At 46.6% G+C, this 18988-nt stretch overlaps 1 protein-coding gene across 1 annotated transcript in view; it reads right to left on the bottom strand.

Moving 5' to 3' along the window:
- The window catches only part of daw1 (dynein assembly factor with WDR repeat domains 1), a 92150-nt gene that overhangs the window by 12303 nt on the left and 60859 nt on the right, over window positions 1-18988 (bottom strand). Inside the window, exon 10 of the mRNA XM_070882507.1 lies at window positions 15106-15220. Within this exon, the coding sequence (XP_070738608.1) occupies window positions 15106-15220 (115 nt within the window). The remainder of the gene's footprint in view (window positions 1-15105; window positions 15221-18988) is intronic.

Here is an 18988-nt window from a genome sequence, read left to right as displayed (position 1 = left end):
TAGAGTACCGCAGGGCTCAGTGCTGGGACCCCAGCTATTTACAATATACATTAATGATTTAGATGAAAGAATTGAGTGTAATATCTCCAAGTTTGCAGATGACACTAAACTGGGTGGCTGTGTGAGTTGTGAGGAGGATGCTAAAAGGCTGCAGGGTAACTTGAACAGGTTAGGTGAGTGGGCAAATGCATGGCAGATGCAGTATAATGTGGATAAATGTGAGGTTATCCACTTTGGGGGCAAAAACACAAAGGCAGAATATTATCTGAATGGCGGCAGATTAGGAAAGGGGGAGGTGCAACGAGACCTGGGTGTCATGGTTCATCAGTCATTGAAAGTTGGCATGCAGGTACAGCAGGCGGTGAAGAAGGCAAATGGTATGTTGGCTTTCATAGCTAGGGGATTTGAGTATAGGAGCAGGGAGGTCTTACTGCAGTTGTACAGGGCCTTGGTGAGGCCTCACCTGGAATATTGTGTTCAGTTTTGGTCTTCTAATCTGAGGAAGAACGTTCTTGCTATTGAGGGAGTGCAGCGAAGGTTCACCAGACTGATTCCCGGGATAGCGGGTCTGACATATGAGGAGAGACTGGATCAACTGGGCTTTTATACACTTGAGTTTAGAAGGATGAGAGGGGATCTCATAGAAACTTACAAGATTCTGATGGGACGGGACAGGTTAGATGCGGGAAGAATGTTCCCGATGTTGGGGAAGTCCAGAACCAGGGGACACAGTCTTAGGATAAGGGGTAGGCCATCTAGGACTTAGATGAGGAGAAACTTCTTCACTCAGAGTTATTAACCTGTGACATTCCCGATCGCAGAGAGTTGTTGATGCCAGTTCATTGGATATATTCAAGAGGGAATTAGATATGGTCCTTACGGCTGAAGGGATCAAGGGGTATGGAGAGAAAGCAGGAAAGGGGTACTGAGGGAATGATCAGCCATGATCTTATTGAATGGTGGTGCAGGCTCGAAGGGCTGAATGGCCTACTCCTGCACCTATTTTCTATGTTTCTATGCATCTATAAATCTAGTAAGCTACATCCCACCTCTTTAACTTAAAATATTTAAATAATGAATTACTTTATTAACTGATTATTAAAATTTGAATAATTAAATCATTCTAACTGACTAGTTCAATTATTAAGGGATATAATTCAAGTGAAAACTAAAATTCTATCCAATGATGGTAAGTGATGACTGGGTGATTTACAATCACATAACGTACTCCAGATGAAAAAGACATTTATATAAGTATCACAGAGTATCTTTTATAGCACAATACTGAATCATTCCCTCATCATCATCGGCAGTCCCTCGGGGTCGAAGATGACCCGCCTCCACACCAAAAATGTGCACCCAGGTGACCAATGAACTCATTTTAAACGGTGGAAGATGTCTGTGCCTGAATTCTTGTAACGTGGTGTGGCCGTTGCACACCAGCCACCACACGGGCTTGATGGAGAAAGGTCTTGGTCCAGTGGCAAGGGGATCCAAGACTACTGGAGACCAGGCTCTGCCACATGTGCCAATACATACACAAAACTCAAACATACTCTTACTGTCCTCCTTCCTTCCTCCTTCCACAGGACCTCTCTCTTGCTCTATGTCCCTGGATACCATAGTAAAAAGGCACCATTTCACTTAAAGCCTATAAGCCTATAAGTTCAACACGTACGAAACAACTCCTGAAACGCACTATGTTGAATTTTCTGGCCGACAGTATCCTTACCGCTGATGTGATTTTGGTGTGTGATCAGCGGGAATTAGGCAGCCATTGCTCCTTCCCTGATCCTGCTTAAAACTTGCTAGTGGTAATTTTGTGGTTAAGCCGCACATTGCGTAATTGTTTTGAGCAATAGGCTCTTTTAGCATATGTACTGCATGAGAACCATATATTTAGTCCGCCACCAAATCCGCAAATGCTTGAACAGCAGTGACACCCATCAATACTTTCACCCAACATTAAAGGAAAGTTGCATACGTTATTGAAAATTATAGTAAATGTTTTTGCCCACACTATGCAACACTTTTTCCTGGGTTATTTTTAATGCTATTTAAAAAATATATAATTTGTGTTTTTTAGGATCATAGCACAAAGTAGAAGTTTCTGTTAAAAGACAAGATGGCAAGTTACTATTTCCAATATCAGAGAAACCGACTGCAAAGAAACTCCAAAAGTTCAGCGCAATAGGAAGCTCTTTAAGAGGGGACCTGGAAAGTATCTCTCACAATAGCAATGTTCATGGTATCTCAAGGTGCACGTAGGTATCTAACTACAAGCTACACAACCTCATGCTAATTTGGAGGACATAAAGAAAACATTTGCATTTATATATCGCCTTTCACTCCCTGGCAGGACAAGAACAAACTTGCATTTATATAGCACCTTTCATGCCCCAGGATGTCCCAAAGCACTTCACAGCCAATGATTTACTTTTGAAGTGTCATCGCTATTGTTAAGGAGGCAAACACATCGCGAGATCCCACAATTTGTACATCGCAAGGTCCCACAAACAGCAATTTGTTTAAGGACCAGTTCATCCGACTGGTTGGTTGATTAAGGAATAAATATTGACCAGGACACCAAGAGAACCTCTCTTTCCTCTCCACCCCTCCCCCCCTCCCCATGCCCCAATCTCCAACCAAGTCTGCAGCCTTTGGCATGCCTACCTAGCAAAGATCACCGACAAAGTCACTTGCAGCCAACCACAGGGACATCACTACCAGTGGCAGTCAAAGTCATCAGCTACAAATATTGACCAGGACGTCAGGCCTTTAAACAGTCCCATTGGATCTTTTACATCCACATGAACAGGTTGATGGGGTTTCAGTTTAATGCCCCATCCAAAAGATAGCACCACTGACAATGCAGCATTCCCTCAATCGTGCACTCAAATGTCAGATTAAATTATGTGCTCAAGTTGGTAGTGAGGCTTGAACCCACACACCTTTGATCCAGAAACATGAGTGCTATAACTGGGCCAAGCCAACATGCCACTTGGCCATCCCAGGCTAAAAATTCTTGTTCCTTCCCTTCACTGTAATGTTTCTACCGCTATCTCCTCAAGCTCACGAACTGAAAATCTGGGTTTGAGCAACTGTGTTGATGCTTACAAACATTAATGAGAGGGTAATATATTAGCATGGATAGAGGATTGGCTAACTAACAGAAAACAGAGAGTCGGGATAAATGGTTCATTCTCTGGTTGGCAACCAGTAACTAGTGGGGTGCCGCAGGGATCAGTGCTGGGACCCCAACTATTTACAATCTATATTAACGACTTGGAAGAAGGGACTGAGTGTAATGTAGCCAAGTTAGCTGACGATACAAAGATGGGAGGAAAAGCAATGTGTGAGGATACAAAAAATCTGCAAAAGGACATAGTCAGGCTAAGTGAGTAGGCAAAAATTTGGCAGATGGAATATAATGTTGGAAAGTGTGAGGTCATGCATTTCGGCAGAAAAAAAATCAAAGAGCAAGTTATTATTTAAATGGAGAAAGATTGCAAAGTGCTGCAGTACAGCGGGACTTGGGGGTACTTGTGCATGAAACACAAAAGGATAGTATGCAGATACAGCAAGTGATCAGGAAGGCCAATGGAATCTTGGCCTTTATTGCAAAGGGGATAGAGTATAAAAGCAGGGAAGTCTTGCTACAGCTATACAGGGTATCGGTGAGGCCACACCTGGAATACTGCGTGCAGTTTTGGTTTCCATATTTATGAAAGGATATACTTGCTTTGGAGGCAGTTCAGAGAAGGTTCACTCGGTTGATTCCGGAGATGAGGGGGTTGACTTGAGGAAAGGTTGAGTAGGTTGGGCCTCTACTCATTGGAATTCAGAAGAATGAGAGGTGATCTTATCGAAACGTATAAGATTATGAGGGGGCTTGACAAGGTGGATGCAGAGAGGATGTGGGGGAGACTGGAACTAGAGGGCATGAGCTTAGATTAAGGGGCCGCCCATTTAAAACTGAGATAAGGAGAAATTTCTTCTCTCAGAGAGTTGTAAATCTGTGCAATTTGCTGCCTCAGAGAGCTGTGGAAGCTGGGACATTGAATAAATTTAAGGCAGAAATAGACAGTTTCTTAAACGACAAGGGGATAAGGGGTTATGGGGAGCGGGTGGGGAAGTGGAGCTGAGTCCATGATCAGATCAGCCATGATCTTATTGAATGGCGGAGCAGGCTCGAGGGGCTGTTGGCCTACTCCTGCTCCTATTTCTTATGTTCTTATGCCCCCAGAGTGCTGTCTTGTCCTGGGCCACTGGTACTGCTGGCAGGCTCCTAGTCCAACTCTACATAGCACAAAATGGAAAAATATTAAAATATCAGCTCCAAGACACACCTTCCCATAAAATGTGCATTATAAGTTACTAACTTGGTGGAATTCTGCATTAGGATGGAGAATGAAACAGTTAATTCAGAGACCATGGTCCAGAACTTAAAGAAGGCTAACTTTGAAGGTATGAGGCGTGAATTGGCTGAGATGGATTGGCGAATGATACTTAAGGGGTTGACTGTGGATGGGCAATGGCAGACATTTAGAGACCGCATGGATGAACTACAACAATTGTACATTCCTGTCTGGCATAGAAATAAAAAAGGGAAGGTGGCTCAACCGTGGCTATCAAGGGAAATCAGGGATAGTATTAAAGCCAAGGAAGTGGCATACAAATTGGCCAGAAATAGCAGCGAACCTGGGGACTGGGAGAAATTTAGAACTCAGCAGAGGAGGACAAAGGGTTTGATTAGGGCAGGGAAAATGGAGTATGAGAAGAAGCTTGCAGGGAACATTAAGACGGATTGCAAAAGTTTCTATAGATATGTAAAGAGAAAAAGGTTAGTAAAGACAAATGTAGGTCCCCTGCAGTCAGAATCAGGGGAAGTCATAACGGGGAACAAAGAAATGGCGGACCAATTGAACAAGTACTTTGGTTCGGTATTCACGAAGGAGGACACGAACAACCTTCCGGTTATAAAAGGGGTCGGGGGGTCTAGTAAGGAGGAGGAACTGAGGGAAATCCTTATTAGCCGGGAAATTGTGTTGGGGAAATTGATGGGATTGAAGGCCGATAAATCCCCAGGGCCTGATGGACTGCATCCCAGAGTACTTAAGGAGGTGGCCTTGGAAATAGTGGATGCGTTGACAGTCATTTTCCAACATTCCATTGACTCTGGATCAGTTCCTATGGAGTGGAGGGTAGCCAATGTAACCCCACTTTTTAAAAAAGGAGGGAGAGAGAAAACAGGGAATTATAGACCGGTCAGCCTGACATCGGTAGTGGGTAAAATGATGGAATCAATTATTAAGGATGTCACAGCAGTGCATTTGGAAAGAGGTGACATGATAGGTCCAAGTCAGCATGGATTTGTGAAAGGGAAATCATGCTTGACAAATCTTCTGGAATTTTTTGAGGATGTTTCCAGTAGAGTGGATAAGGGAGAACCAGTTGATGTGGTATATTTGGACTTTCAGAAGGCGTTCGACAAGGTCCCACACAAGAGATTGATGTGCAAAGTTAGAGCACATGGGATTGGGGGTAGTGTACTGACATGGATTGAGAACTGGTTGTCAGACAGGAAGCAAAGAGTAGGAGTAAATGGGTACTTTTCAGAATGGCAGGCAGTGACTAGTGGGGTACCGCAAGGTTCTGTGCTGGGGCCCCAGCTGTTTACACTGTACATTAATGATTTAGATGAGGGGATTAAATGTAGTATCTCCAAATTTGCGGATGACACTAAGTTGGGTGGCAGTGTGAGCTGCGAGGAGGATGCTGTGAGGCTGCAGAGCGACTTGGATAGGTTAGGTGAGTGGGCAAATGCATGGCAGATGAAGTATAATGTGGATAAATGTGAGGTTATCCACTTTGGTGGTAAAAACAGAGAGACAGACTATTATCTGAATGGTGACAGATTAGGAAAAGGGGAGGTGCAAAGAGACCTGGGTGTCATGGTACATCAGTCATTGAAGGTTGGCATGCAGGTGCAGCAGGCGGTTAAGAAAGCAAATGGCATGTTGGCCTTCATAGCAAGGGGATTTGAGTACAGGGGCAGGGAGGTGTTGCTACAGTTGTACAGGGCATTGGTGAGGCCACACCTGGAGTATTGTGTACAGTTTTGGTCTCCTAACCTGAGGAAGGACATTCTTGCTATTGAGGGAGTGCAGCGAAGGTTCACCAGACTGATTCCCGGGATGGCGGGACTGACCTATCAAGAAAGACTGGATCAACTGGGCTTGTATTCACTGGAGTTCAGAAGAATGAGAGGGGACCTCATAGAAACATATAAAATTCTGACGGGGTTAGACAGGTTAGATGCAGGAAGAATGTTCCCAATGTTGGGGAAGTCCAGAACCAGGGGTCACAGTCTAAGGATAAGGGGTAAGCCATTTAGGACCGAGATGCGGAGGAACTTCTTCACCCAGAGAGTGGTGAACCTGTGGAATTCTCTACCACAGAAAGTTGTTGAGGCCAATTCACTAAATATATTCAAAAAGGAGTTAGATGAGGTCCTTACTGCTAGGGGGATCAAGGGGTATGGAGAGAAAGCAGGAATGGGGTACTGAAGTTGAATGTTCAGCCATGAACTCATTGAATGGCGGTGCAGGCTAGAAGGGCCGAATGGCCTACTCCTGCACCTATTTTCTATGTTTCTATGTTATATTTGTGTGACCTGCCTGCCTGACATAAAATATTGGATGAATTGAAATTTCTTTCAGCAGAACATCTGGAGGACCAAAGATATCCTTTTCAGCATCCAGTAGAAACTCCAATACCTTGCCACTGATGACATTCACCCCCTTTTGATGCACTATCATCTTTCTTATCTGTTCCTATCTGGGTAGTCATATAACATTGACTCTGGCTGCCATCTCCAGTCTGGTATATTGCATTGATGTCCTCTAGGGAAGGCACCCTGGAGTGTTAAACAGGGGAACCCTCCTTGTATCCACTTCATACATCAGTATCTCCATTTTATCAGCCATCAAACACAGAGAGCTGAATTTTACCAACCTCGGCGAGTCGGTGACAGGTCCCAGCCTCGGTGCCCGCTGTCCAAAAATAATTTACCCTGATTGGGCTTGTTAAGCCTGCCCAGTGCATTTCCTGGCCAATTGATGGAAGAAGGTCTAATGATGTCATTTGATGATGTGGCATCCGCCAGTTTCCTTAACGGGACCATGAGCAAATTTATTTTATGTTCTACAGCATTGAGGTGCTGCAAACACTGAAAGCGCTGCACAGAGGTACACGACTACACCCAGGAGGCTTTCCCATGACTCTGCCAGATGCTTATGTAGGGAATCACAGAACGAAGGGAGGTTCTCTTCCCTTCCAATGGGCGGAAGAGACCTCCCCAGGAGATCAATGCAACCTGGTTGCACATTGCACAGGAGGACACAGCAGGGCTGTCATCAGGAGGAGCAGGTTGCAGTGGCGCAAACCTTTCAATAATCTCAGTGGATCACGAAATTTTATTGCAAAGCCACACTCAACTCATCACTCTGCCTTCCTTACCCTACACCTGTACATCCTTACTCACGCCAACTTACCTTGCATCTCCACCCATCCCTCGCTATCTAAATTATCACTTCCCCATCCCACTTGCGACCCCTCACACTCACCCTAGCGCATTCATACCAACTAACACACAAGGGTAGGCACTTGCGTGTTTTAGCCAATGATCATGTGAAGTTTCTGTTAATGTCCTGTCAAACATTTAGGGGTCAAAATTCGGTACCGCATTTTGGAGGCGGTGTCATCGCCCGAGTGCTGATTTTACCGCCGGGCGTTAGGTGCAGGCTCCAACTGCCAAATTCAGTTTTTACGCCCAAATATGAGAGAGTAGCTCCAAAAAGTGGCGTTGGACACTCATCCTCGAGCGGAAGCTCAGGAGGCCTACTGAATTTCGCATCGGGAGGCTGACGCCATGCTAGCTGAAAAACGGGAAGAAAAAAACCCTCAAACTTCTCCAACCCACACATAAACTTTCCCACTGTTAGAACTAATGAAAAAATGAAGAAATAAATAAAGGAAAAAAAACTTACCTTGCTCTCTGGCTGATTCCGCCTGGGTCCCGCTGTTTACTCACCACTTTTTCCAGGCTGTAAGCACGCCTGCCGGAAAGGCCGACGTTCAAACTAAAAATCGCGACAGAGGGGTCAAAGAGGCATTGCACACTGGATGACATCACCATGTGGGTGGCGTTAGCCAGCGCAGTGTTAGCTCTTGGCGCCTCTGCCAAAGAGTTGACTGAATTTCTGCGCAGGTGTGGACGCCGCTTACCGTCGAAGATAGGCCTTTGCCACCCGTTACTCGCCTCCTGCGCGGTAACGGGTGGCAGTAGAAATTGAATTTTGACCCCTTAAACCTTTATTTTTAACACTTTGCATTCTTGGGCAGATGTGTGTGAACGTTTGGAAGTGGCTTAGTGAGTTGCAGTGAATAACGAGACATAATGGTACCCTCCGCAATGCTGATGAGTGTGAAAGGAATAGCTTGGGCATTGTAGCTTTATGGCGTTGGTGTGGGGTGGTGCCAACCTGGTGCATCATGTGGCAGCCAAGGTATAGAGCGTCAAGTGAAGTAAATCTGGCCATGATGAGGCCATCCCTGGTGTTGTTGGTGCTGCTGGTGTGACTTGTGCTGCTGGTGTTGGGGCTGATCCTGGTGAGATTCTGAGGACCAAGGTAAGACAGTATAAACCGTACCCATTCTGATGTAATAGAGGGCAGGTGAACTCGAGATGTCAGAAGCGATTTCTCAATGGTGAGAGGGGCTTTTCCAATGAGGTGACGCTGGATTAGAGACTTTGCTCCAAATACTTGCAACCTGCATAAAGCTCAATCTGTCTTTCAAATGCAGTAAGCAAGAGCTTCTGAGTTTTGAAAGTAAACAGCTGTGAGATGGGAGCTTGTATTGCATATTTTCAGCTGCCACTATCATGGAATGAGATGATTCCATGGTTATTCAACTCCCGCCCTGCTTACCTGACGCGATCCCCGAGTAGCATGGACCCCATGGACGACTTGGTAAACATAGAAACATAGAAAATAGGTGCAGGAGCAGGCCATTCAGCCCTTCTAGCCTGCACCGCCATTCAATGAGTTCATGGCTGAACATGCATCTTCAGTACCCCCTTCCTGCTTTCTCGCCATACCCCTTGATCCCCCGAGTAGTAAGGACTTCATCTAACTCCCTTTTGAATATATTTAGTAAATTGGCCTCAACTACTTTCTGTGGTAGAGAATTCCACAGGTTCACCACTCTCTGGGTGAAGAAGTTTCTCCTTATCTCGGTCCTAAATGGCTTACCCCTTATCCTTGGACTGTGACCTCTGGTTCTGGACTTCCCCAACATTGGGAACATTCTTCCTGCATCCAACCTGTCCAAACCCGTCAGAATTTTAAACGTTTCTATGAGGTCCCCTCTCACTCTTCTGAACTCCAGTGAATACAAGCCCAGTTGATCCAGTCTTTCTTGATAGGTCAGTCCCACCATCCCGGGAATCAGCCTAGTGAATCTTCGCTGCACTCCCTCAATAGCAAGAATGTCCTTCCTCAAGTTAGGAGACCAAAACTGTACACAATACTCCAGGTGTGGCCTCACCAAGGCCCTGTACAACTGTAGCAACACCTCCCTGCCCCTGTACTCAAATCCCCTCGCTATGAAGGCCAACATGCCATTTGCTTTCTTAACCGCCTGCTGTACCTGCATGCCAACCTTCAATGACTGATGTACCATGACGCCCAGGTCTTGTTGCACCTACCCTTTTCCTAATCTGTCACCATTCAGATAATAGTCTGTCTCTCTGTTTTTACCACTAAAGTGGATAACCTCACTTTTATCCACATTATACTTCATCTGCCACGCATTTGCTCACTCACCTAACCTATCCAAGTCACTCTGCAGCCTCATAGCATCCTCCTCGCAGCTCACACTGCCACCCAACTTAGTGTCATCCGCAAATTTGGAGATACTACATTTAATCCCCTCGTCTAAATCATTAATGTACAATGTAAACAACTGGGGCCCCAGCACAGAACCCTGCGGTACCCCACTAGTCACCGCCTGCCATTCCGAAAAGTACCCATTTACTCCTACTCTTTGCTTCCTGTCTGACAACCAGTTCTCAATCCACGTCAGCACACTACCCCCAATCCCATGTGCTTTAACTTTGCACATTAATCTCCTGTGTGGGACCTTGTCGAAAGCCTTCTGAAAGTCCAAATATACTACATCAACTGGTACTCCTTTGTCCACTTTATTGGAAACATCCTCAAAAAATTCCAGAAGATTTGTCAAGCATGATCTCCCTTTCACAAATCCATGCTGACTTGGACCTATCATGTCACCATTTTCCAAATGCGCTGCTATGACACCCTTAATAATTGATTCCATCATTTTACCCACTACTGAGGTTAGGCTGACCGGTCTATAATTCCCTGCTTTCTCTCTCCCTCCTTTTTTAAAAAGTGGGGTTACATTGGCTACCCTCCACTCGATAGGAACTGATCCAGAGTCAATGGAATGTTGGAAAATGACTGTCAATGCATCCGCTATTTCCAAGGCCACCTCCTTAAGTACTCTGGGATGCAGTCCATCAGGCCCTGGGGATTTATCGGCCTTCAATCCCATCAATTTCCCCAACACAATTTCCCAACTAATAAAGATTTCCCTCAGTTCCTCCTCCTTACTAGACCCTCTGACCACTTTTATATCCGGAAGGTTGTTTGTGTCCTCCTTAGTGAATACTGAACCAAAGTACTTGTTCAATTGGTCTGCCATTTCTTTGTTCCCCGTTATGACTTCCCCTGATTCTGACTGCAGGGGACCTACGTTTGTCTTTACTAACCTTTTTCTCTTTACATACCTATAGAAACTTTTGCAATCCGCCTTAATGTTCCCTGCAAGCTTCTTCTCGTACTCCATTTTCCCTGCCCTAATCAAACCCTTTGTCCTCCTCTGCTGAGTTCTAAATTTCTCCCAGTCCCCAGGTTCGCTGCTATTTCTGGCCAATTTGTATGCCATTTCCTTGGCTTTAATACTATCCCTGATTTCCCTAGATAGCCACGGTTGAGCCACCTTCCCTTTTTTATTTTTACGCCAGACAGGAATGTACAATTGTTGTAATTCATCCATGCGGTCTCTAAATGTCTGCCATTGCCCATCCACAGTCAACCCCTTAAGTATCATTAGCCAATCTATCTTAGCCAATTCATGCCTCATACCTTCAAAGTTACCCTTCTTTAAGTTCTGGACCATGGTCTCTGAATTAACTGTTTCATTCTCCATCCTAATGCAGAATTCCACCATATTATGGTCACTCTTCCCCAAGGGGCCTCACACAATGAGATTGCTAATTAATCCTCTCTCATTACACAACACCCAGTCTAAGATGGCCTCCCCCCTAGTTGGTTCCTCGACATATTGGTCTAGAAAACCATCCCTTATGCACTCCAGGAAATCCTCCTCCATCGTATTGCTTCCAGTTTGGCTGGCCCAATCTATGTGCATATTAAAGTCACCCATTATAACTGCTGCACCTTTATTGCATGCACTCCTAATTTCCTGTTTGATGCCCTCCCCAACATCACTACTACTGTTTGGAGGTCTGTACACAACTCCCACTAACGATTTTTGCCCTTTAGTGTTTTGCAGCTCTACCCATATAGATTCCACATCATCCAAGCTAATGTCTTTCCTAACTATTGCATTAATCTCCTCTTTAACCAGCAATGCTACCCCACCTCCTTTTCCTTTTATTCTATCCTTCCTGAATGTTGAATACCCCTGGATGTTGAGTTCCCAGCCCTGATCATCCTGGAGCCACGTCTCCGTAATCCCAATCACATCATATTTGTTAACATCTATTTGCACAGTTAATTCATCCACCTTATTGCGGATACTCCTTGCATTAAGACACAAAGCCTTCAGGCTTGCTTTTTTAACACCCTTTGTCCTTTTAGAATTTTGCTGTACAGTGGCCCTTTTTGTTCTTTGCCTTGGGTTTCTCTGCCCTCCACTTTTCCTCATCTCCTTTCTGTCTTTTGCTTTTGCCTCCCTCTGTCTCCCTGCATAGGTTCCCATCCCCCTGCCATATTAGTTTAACTCCTCCCCAACAGCACTAGCAAACACTCCCCCTAGGACATTGGTTCCGGTCCTGCCCAGGTGCAGACAGTCCGGTTTGTACTGGTCCCACCTCCCCCAGTATAAACTCTGAAGGTGAGCTGAAAATAGTTCTTAATCCTCTATTAACAAGGTCATAATGACCTGAATTGCCTCCCCCGCCACCGAGAGTCAGGTCTGCTCAACGCTGTCAGACCCGACATTTGAGAAAGGCGCGTAGCAACGGGTTGACAGCGGGGTCCCGACCCGCTGTCCAAAAAAAAAATCTTCCCACCCGACCCACCACCGATCATGCCCGCTGACCCCCCCAGAAAATTCTGCCCAAAGTTTCAGTGCTGCACCACTTTCACTTGCCCACACACTCTATTTGTTGCCTGCACAATTATTTTGACTGCCAATGGCTTTTTCTAACACTTTTTCCCTCAATTTTGTAACATATTCACAACCTTTTTAAAAGCCACAACAACTCTCTACCTGATACAAGGCTATTTACCTTTAAGTGGCACAATGCCTTTATATTTTAGCTGCAGCCCATTACAATCAGGTGACACAATTCCACCTACCTTTAGCACTGATCCCAATAAAGGTCGGGAGTTCACCCTCAATAGTTAATTAAGTCTGACCCCATTAAAATCCCAGGAGGTGACCCAGTGGGATGTTGGGGAGTTATCGGGGCTGAAATTGTCCCTTTCTATAAGGCCCGTGGCCGCCGCGGAGAAGCTGCCATTTTTCATATTGCGTTCCTTTACTTTTGGAGCGGTTTAGGGAATCGCTCCGCCCGTTTTCCTGCTAGCGCCTTACCGGCCGGTGGCCACCCCTTTCCGAAATCGCCCCGCGGGAAATCGCCACATGGGAGCAGCGTCGGCGCTGGTCTGTGCCCCGGACAGCTTTTTATATCGGTTCCTTTCTGTGGCTTGGCGGCGCAGCACCCTTAAAGGGGAGGTGGCGCTGCCGGTGACTCCATGTTTTCATTTTGTTGGCCGACTGCCAGGTCGGGCCGACAATTATGCCTGCGGGTTCGGCCGGGCCGCCAACAGGCAGCCTGACACCCCCTCTTGGGTGTCAGCCGGCTGAAACCCTCACTAGTGTGAGGAGGACACACAGAATCTGCAAAGGGATCTTCTTTTTCTTAGGTGGTCCCTCGTATCGAGGGTGACTTGCTTCCATGCCAAAAAAGGATGAGTTCACAGGTGTTTCAATGAAGGACCTAATATTCCAGATACCGAACTACATGTTGAAGGGTGGAAGACGCCTGTGCGTGGATTTTTTTAATGTGTGGTGGCCATTGCACACCAGCCACCACACGGGCTTGACAGAGCTAGATCTTGGTCCAGTGGCAAGGGTTAACCAAGACGACTGGAGACCAGCTCTGCTGCACGGACCTAGTGCGCACACATATTGCAGTGTGGGCTGGGCCCGTGCTGCCCCTGGGCCCTGGCCTCTTCTGGACCCCGAACTCACGCTTCTCCTGGGCCCCGATTACGTCGCTCCATGATCACTCACCGCTCCTGCACCCCAACCTCGCCACTCCTGCTGTACCTGCCCACGTTCCAATCACTGACCTGGATTATGGTGGTATAGACAGGCCAAGTGAGTGGGCAAACATTTGGCAGATGGAGTATAATGTGGGAAAGTGTGAAGTTATCCACTCTGGCAGGAAAAAGAAAAAAGCTAATTATTATTTAAATGGAGAGAGATTACAAAGTGCTGCAGTACAGAGGGACCTGGGGGTCCTTGTGCATGAAACACAAAAAGTTAGTATGCAGATACAGCAAGTAATCAGGAAGGCAAATGGAATGTTGGCCTTTATTGCAAGACGGATGGAGTATAAAAGCAGGGATGTTCTGCTACAACTGTACAAGGTATTGGTGAAATCACAACTAGAGTACTGTGTACAGTTTTCATCTCCTTATTTAAGGAGGGGTATACTTACATTACAGGCAGTTCAGAGGAGGTTCACTAGGTTGATTCCTGAGATGAAGGGATTGACTTATGAAGATAGGTTGAGCAGGTTGAGCCTATACTCATTGGAGTTGAGAAGAATGAGAGGTGATCTTATTGAAACATATAAGATACTGAGGGGGCTCGACAAGGTAGATGCAGAGAGGATGTTTCCACTCGTGGGGGAATCTAAAACTCGGAGGCATAGTTTAAGAATAAGGGGTCTCCATTTAGAACTGAGATGAGGAGGAATTTATTTTCTCAGAGGGCCGTAAATCTGTGGAATTCTCTGCCCCAGAGAGCTGTGGAGGCTGGATCATTGAAAATATTTAAGATGGAGATAGACAGATTTTTGAATGATAAGGGAGTGAAGGGTTATGGGGAGCAGGCAGGGAAGTGGAGCTGAGCCCAAGATCAGATCAGCCATGATCGTATTAAATGGCGGAGCAGGCTCGAGGAGCCAAATGGCCTTCTCCTGCTCCTATTTCTTATATTCTTATGGTGGCCCAGTGTTTGCCACTGAAATGGCTGCAGAGTTCACAGCGGCCCTCCCCTTTAACTGAAGGGGAGGGATGTTTTGATGCGCTAGCACGATGACATCATCAGCGCGGCGCTGATGACTTTGAGCGTTGGCCACTCCGACCCACCCCCACTTCCATCCCACTAGTGGCGGCTACTCCGATCCAACCGCACTCCCAACCCTCTCCCCACATCACTGCTCCGACCGGAAACATCAACCAAAAAGCTGTATTTCTCGGGATTGTCCGCCCTATGCATTGGGGCGGACGGAACACTTCAAGAGCAGTAGGTGCGACCCGTTTCAGGTGGAGGGAAATTTCGGCCCCATGGTCTCACATCAAATTTACCCCATCATCTTGTATGTCATATCCTATAACATTCATTATGGGGTGTAACTGAGTGCATTTCATTGAAAGTGGGACATGTCATAGCTGCATACAACCACCAGAACATAAAATAGGCATAATGAATACAATTCTTCCTTTTTATGGACCCAATTGTTAGTACACCTACCATCAGCTGATGCAGATGCTATAAGCTGGCCTGTGTAATCAAAGCAAACATCCAGTACTTCATCTTCATGTCCAGACAATGTCGCCACACATTTTCCACTGACAGCATCCCAAAGCTGGAAAATATAAGTATTCATCAGTCAAATTAATTCATTGTTAAAGATTCTTTTAATGAAAGAAAAGCAAAATGTCCTACTCTGCACCTCAACTGAAGGGGCAGGCAGTCAACCTGCCAAATGTCTTTGCCAGTACACCAGGAGGCGCATAAGAAGGATTGGGATTATGGCAGTGGGGCTGGGGGAGGAAATCACTGGCTGAGCTTCATGTCTAGAGAACCTAAGTGAAGCAGGAATGTCACCTGTTCTGTTCAGGGCAGCACAATTCAGCAGGGGCGTCCTACAACAGGCACTAGGGCCCTCATTATCATATGCAAGGGGTCTAACCCTGGTTTTGGTGGCTGCACCGACCGTCTGAAAAATTGCCTGAACTAATTTCAGCTCAGACATTTCTCAGATGTCCATGGAGCACAGGACATTGGGCCTCAAAATTGGGACATATGGCGGCTATTTTACTTCTGTAAAATTGACACAACAAAGTCCAATTTCTACCTCTAACTTTCTTACACTCCGTCAGTATACTACTTGTACAGTACACTACTTGTACAGTATACTACTTGTACAGTATACTACTTGTACACTACAACCACTTCTTTCACCAACTGGTAATCACCAAAAATTGGCTTTAATGAAAAAGCAAAAGACATGGGGCTAGATTTTACCCTTTTGTGCAGATCACCCAAAATTGGGCGTTATTTCCGGCGTGGGCGGTAAAAATGGGTTTTCAGGTCGCCGGCTTGTCGCCCACTCAAAGCCCCTAGGCTCCATTTTTGAAATTGGGCATTACCATGAGCGATATGAAATGGGCATTAGTGTTAAATCTCTCTGACCTTCTGCCGTAAAGTGTCGCCATCCTTAGCAATGGCATGGCAACGCTCGATTCCTATGATTCAGGAGGTCAGGGGTCATCATTACATGCACAGAAGAGGAGACAGCGAGAGAGAGAGAGAGCAGAGAGGGACTGAAAGCGTGTGTGGGTGTGGTGTGTGCTTGTCTGGCTGTTGTGGGAGGCACGAGGGAGATTCACCAGCAGCAAAAAGCCTACTAAGCACCAAGAACATAGGTGGCAATGAGTTTTTGTCCAACAAATAATATACAACATGGAAGGGATGGAGGAGGCCCTGCAGCTGGTAGTCAGGAACACTGGTGGCAGAGGGCTTCCAGTGGTCCCGGAGCACCGCACTGCACCCCAAGGTGCCGTCCCTCCATTGCCAATGACACAAGAGCCAGGAGCAACATCTTGCTTCTGGCTCGGAGCACATTCCCACCTCGGGACCGTCCTCTCCCGTATCCGTCTAAGCAGCGGTTCGGCCGTCATCCGCCCACCCCCCTCCCCCCCCACCAATGAAGCATCGCCTGAGGACCTCCTCGGCCAGGCGGCTTGGAGTCAGGAGGGGAAGGGGTAGAGGTGGGGAAAAGAAGCAGGGGGGAGGAGGTGGGTAGGTAAGGGTTGGTTTTTACAGAAATACTCATGATTTCAGACAAATGTTTGGTTTAAATGTTTTTTATTTAACAAAACCTTGTTGCGCATTGGGTCAGATAGCTGCACCATTACACACTGGTGATTCTTTAACATCAAAGGGTATAATTACACTTAACTTCAATCAACTTAAACTTTAACTGTCACCAAGGTGATGCCCACCATTGATGTATGACCTGCACACCCAGCAGTGTGTCAGCCATGTAAATACCACCAACGTTCTTTCAGGCAAAGCGCTCATTTATGAGCTCCTTGTTATGTATTTAACCCTTGGCAACCTGTATCACACCACCACACGAGAGCTTACCTGTTGGAATCCCAAGGGATCCCAGCATCCCTTGGGAGCACTGTATAAGCAGGCCACCCACGCGGTACCTGCACTCTGGAGTCTTATTAAAGGAGCTAAGGTCACACTTACTCATTGCTCACAGTACTCAGTTTCATCCTTTATGATGAGCTTATCAATTGGCGATGAAATAATGAACAACCGCGCGAAAATGCAAAGAACAGTTGGTATCCTGGAGAAGTTCTCAGAAGGGGATGATTGGGAGGCCTTCATAGAGAGACTCGACCAATACTTCGTGGCCAACGAGCTGGAAGGGGACAAGAACGCTGCCAAACGAAGGGCGATCCTCCTCACTGTCTGTGGGGCAACAACCTATGGCCTCATGAAGAATCTTCTAGCTTCGGTAAAACCAACAACTAAATCCTATGAAGAATTGTGTACGCTGGTCCGGGAGCACCTAAATCCTAAAGAAAGCGTTTTGATGGCGAGGTGTCGGTTCTACACGTGTCAACGGTCGGAGGGCCAGGAATTGGCGAGCTACGTCGCCGAACTAAGGCGCCTCGCAGGACATTGCGAATTTAATGGATTCCTAGAACAAATGCTGGCTGAGACACTTTTTTGTGCTTGGCATTGGCCATGAGGTAATCCTTCGCAAACTATTGACTGTTGAAACTCCGAATCTGAGCAAAGCCATAACGATAGCCCAGGCATTTATGTCCACCAGCGACAACACCAAACAAATTTCGCAGCATAAAGAGGTTTCGGCCAGTACTGTGCACAAAGTAACGTCGTTTTCGAGCAGGAATATACATGGCAGAACGTACACGCCGGCTGCTGCATGACCTCAGATGACCCAAAGCCTGCCAACAATCATTAATGCGAGGCAGTTAACACCCTGTGGGCGTTGTGGAGGTGATTATCAGCCCCATCAATACCGCTTCAAGCACTATGCGTGCAATGGCTGCAGATTAATGGGACACCTCCAGCGAATGTGCAGGTGAGCTGCAAACCCTGCAAACCACCACGTTGCAGAGGAAGATCGATCCACTGTGGATCAGGCTGAATTGGAGACTCGAACCGAGGAGGCAGAAGTGTACAGGGTACACACCTTCACCACGAAATGTCCACCAATAATGTTAAAAGTTGAACTGAACGGAATTCCTGTATTCATGGAACTGGACACGGGGGCGAGTCACTCCATAATGAGCAAAAAGGCCTTCGACAGGCTGTGGTGCAACAAGGCACACAGGCCCAAGCTCAGCCCCATTCATACCAAGCTAAGAACTTACACCAAGGAACTGATCCCTGTAATTGGCAGTGCAGAAGTCAAAGTCTCCTATGATGGAGCAGTGCATGAACGTGCCAGGGGATGGCCACACACTGTTTGGCAGAAACTGGCTGGGAAAAATCTGCTGGAACTGGGATGACATCCGAGCGCTTTCGTCCGTCGACGACACCTCATGTGCCCAGGTTCTGAGCAGATTTCCATCGTTGTTTGAGCCAATCATTGGAAGCTTCCCGGGAGTGAAAGTGCAGTTCCATTTAGTTCCCGGTATGCGACCCATCCACCACAAGGCACGGGTGGTACCGTATATGATGCGAGAGAAAGTGGAAATTGAGCTGGACAGGCTGCAGCAAGAAGGCATCATTGCGCTGGTGGATTTCAACGAGTGGGCCAGTCCGATTGTCCCGGTACTTAAAGGTGACGGCACGGTCAGAATTTGTGGAGACTATAAAGTAACGATTAACCGTTTTTCGCTACAGGACCAGTACCCGCTACCCAAGGCAGACGACCTATTTGCGACCCTGGCTGGAGGGATAATGTTCACCAAGTTGGACCTGACCTCGGCCTACATGACACAGGAGGAATCTTTGGAAGGCCTCACCTGCATCAACACGCACAAAGGTCTGTTCATCTATAACAGAAGCCCGTTCGGGATTCGGTCGGCCGCGACAATCTTCCAATGGAACATGGAGAACCTGCTAAAGTCAGTTCCTTGCA

The sequence above is a fragment of the Pristiophorus japonicus genome, chromosome 6, assembly GCF_044704955.1.
Source record: "Pristiophorus japonicus isolate sPriJap1 chromosome 6, sPriJap1.hap1, whole genome shotgun sequence".
Taxonomy (NCBI): Eukaryota; Metazoa; Chordata; class Chondrichthyes; family Pristiophoridae; genus Pristiophorus; species Pristiophorus japonicus.
This window is presented reverse-complemented; position numbering and strand designations above follow the sequence as displayed.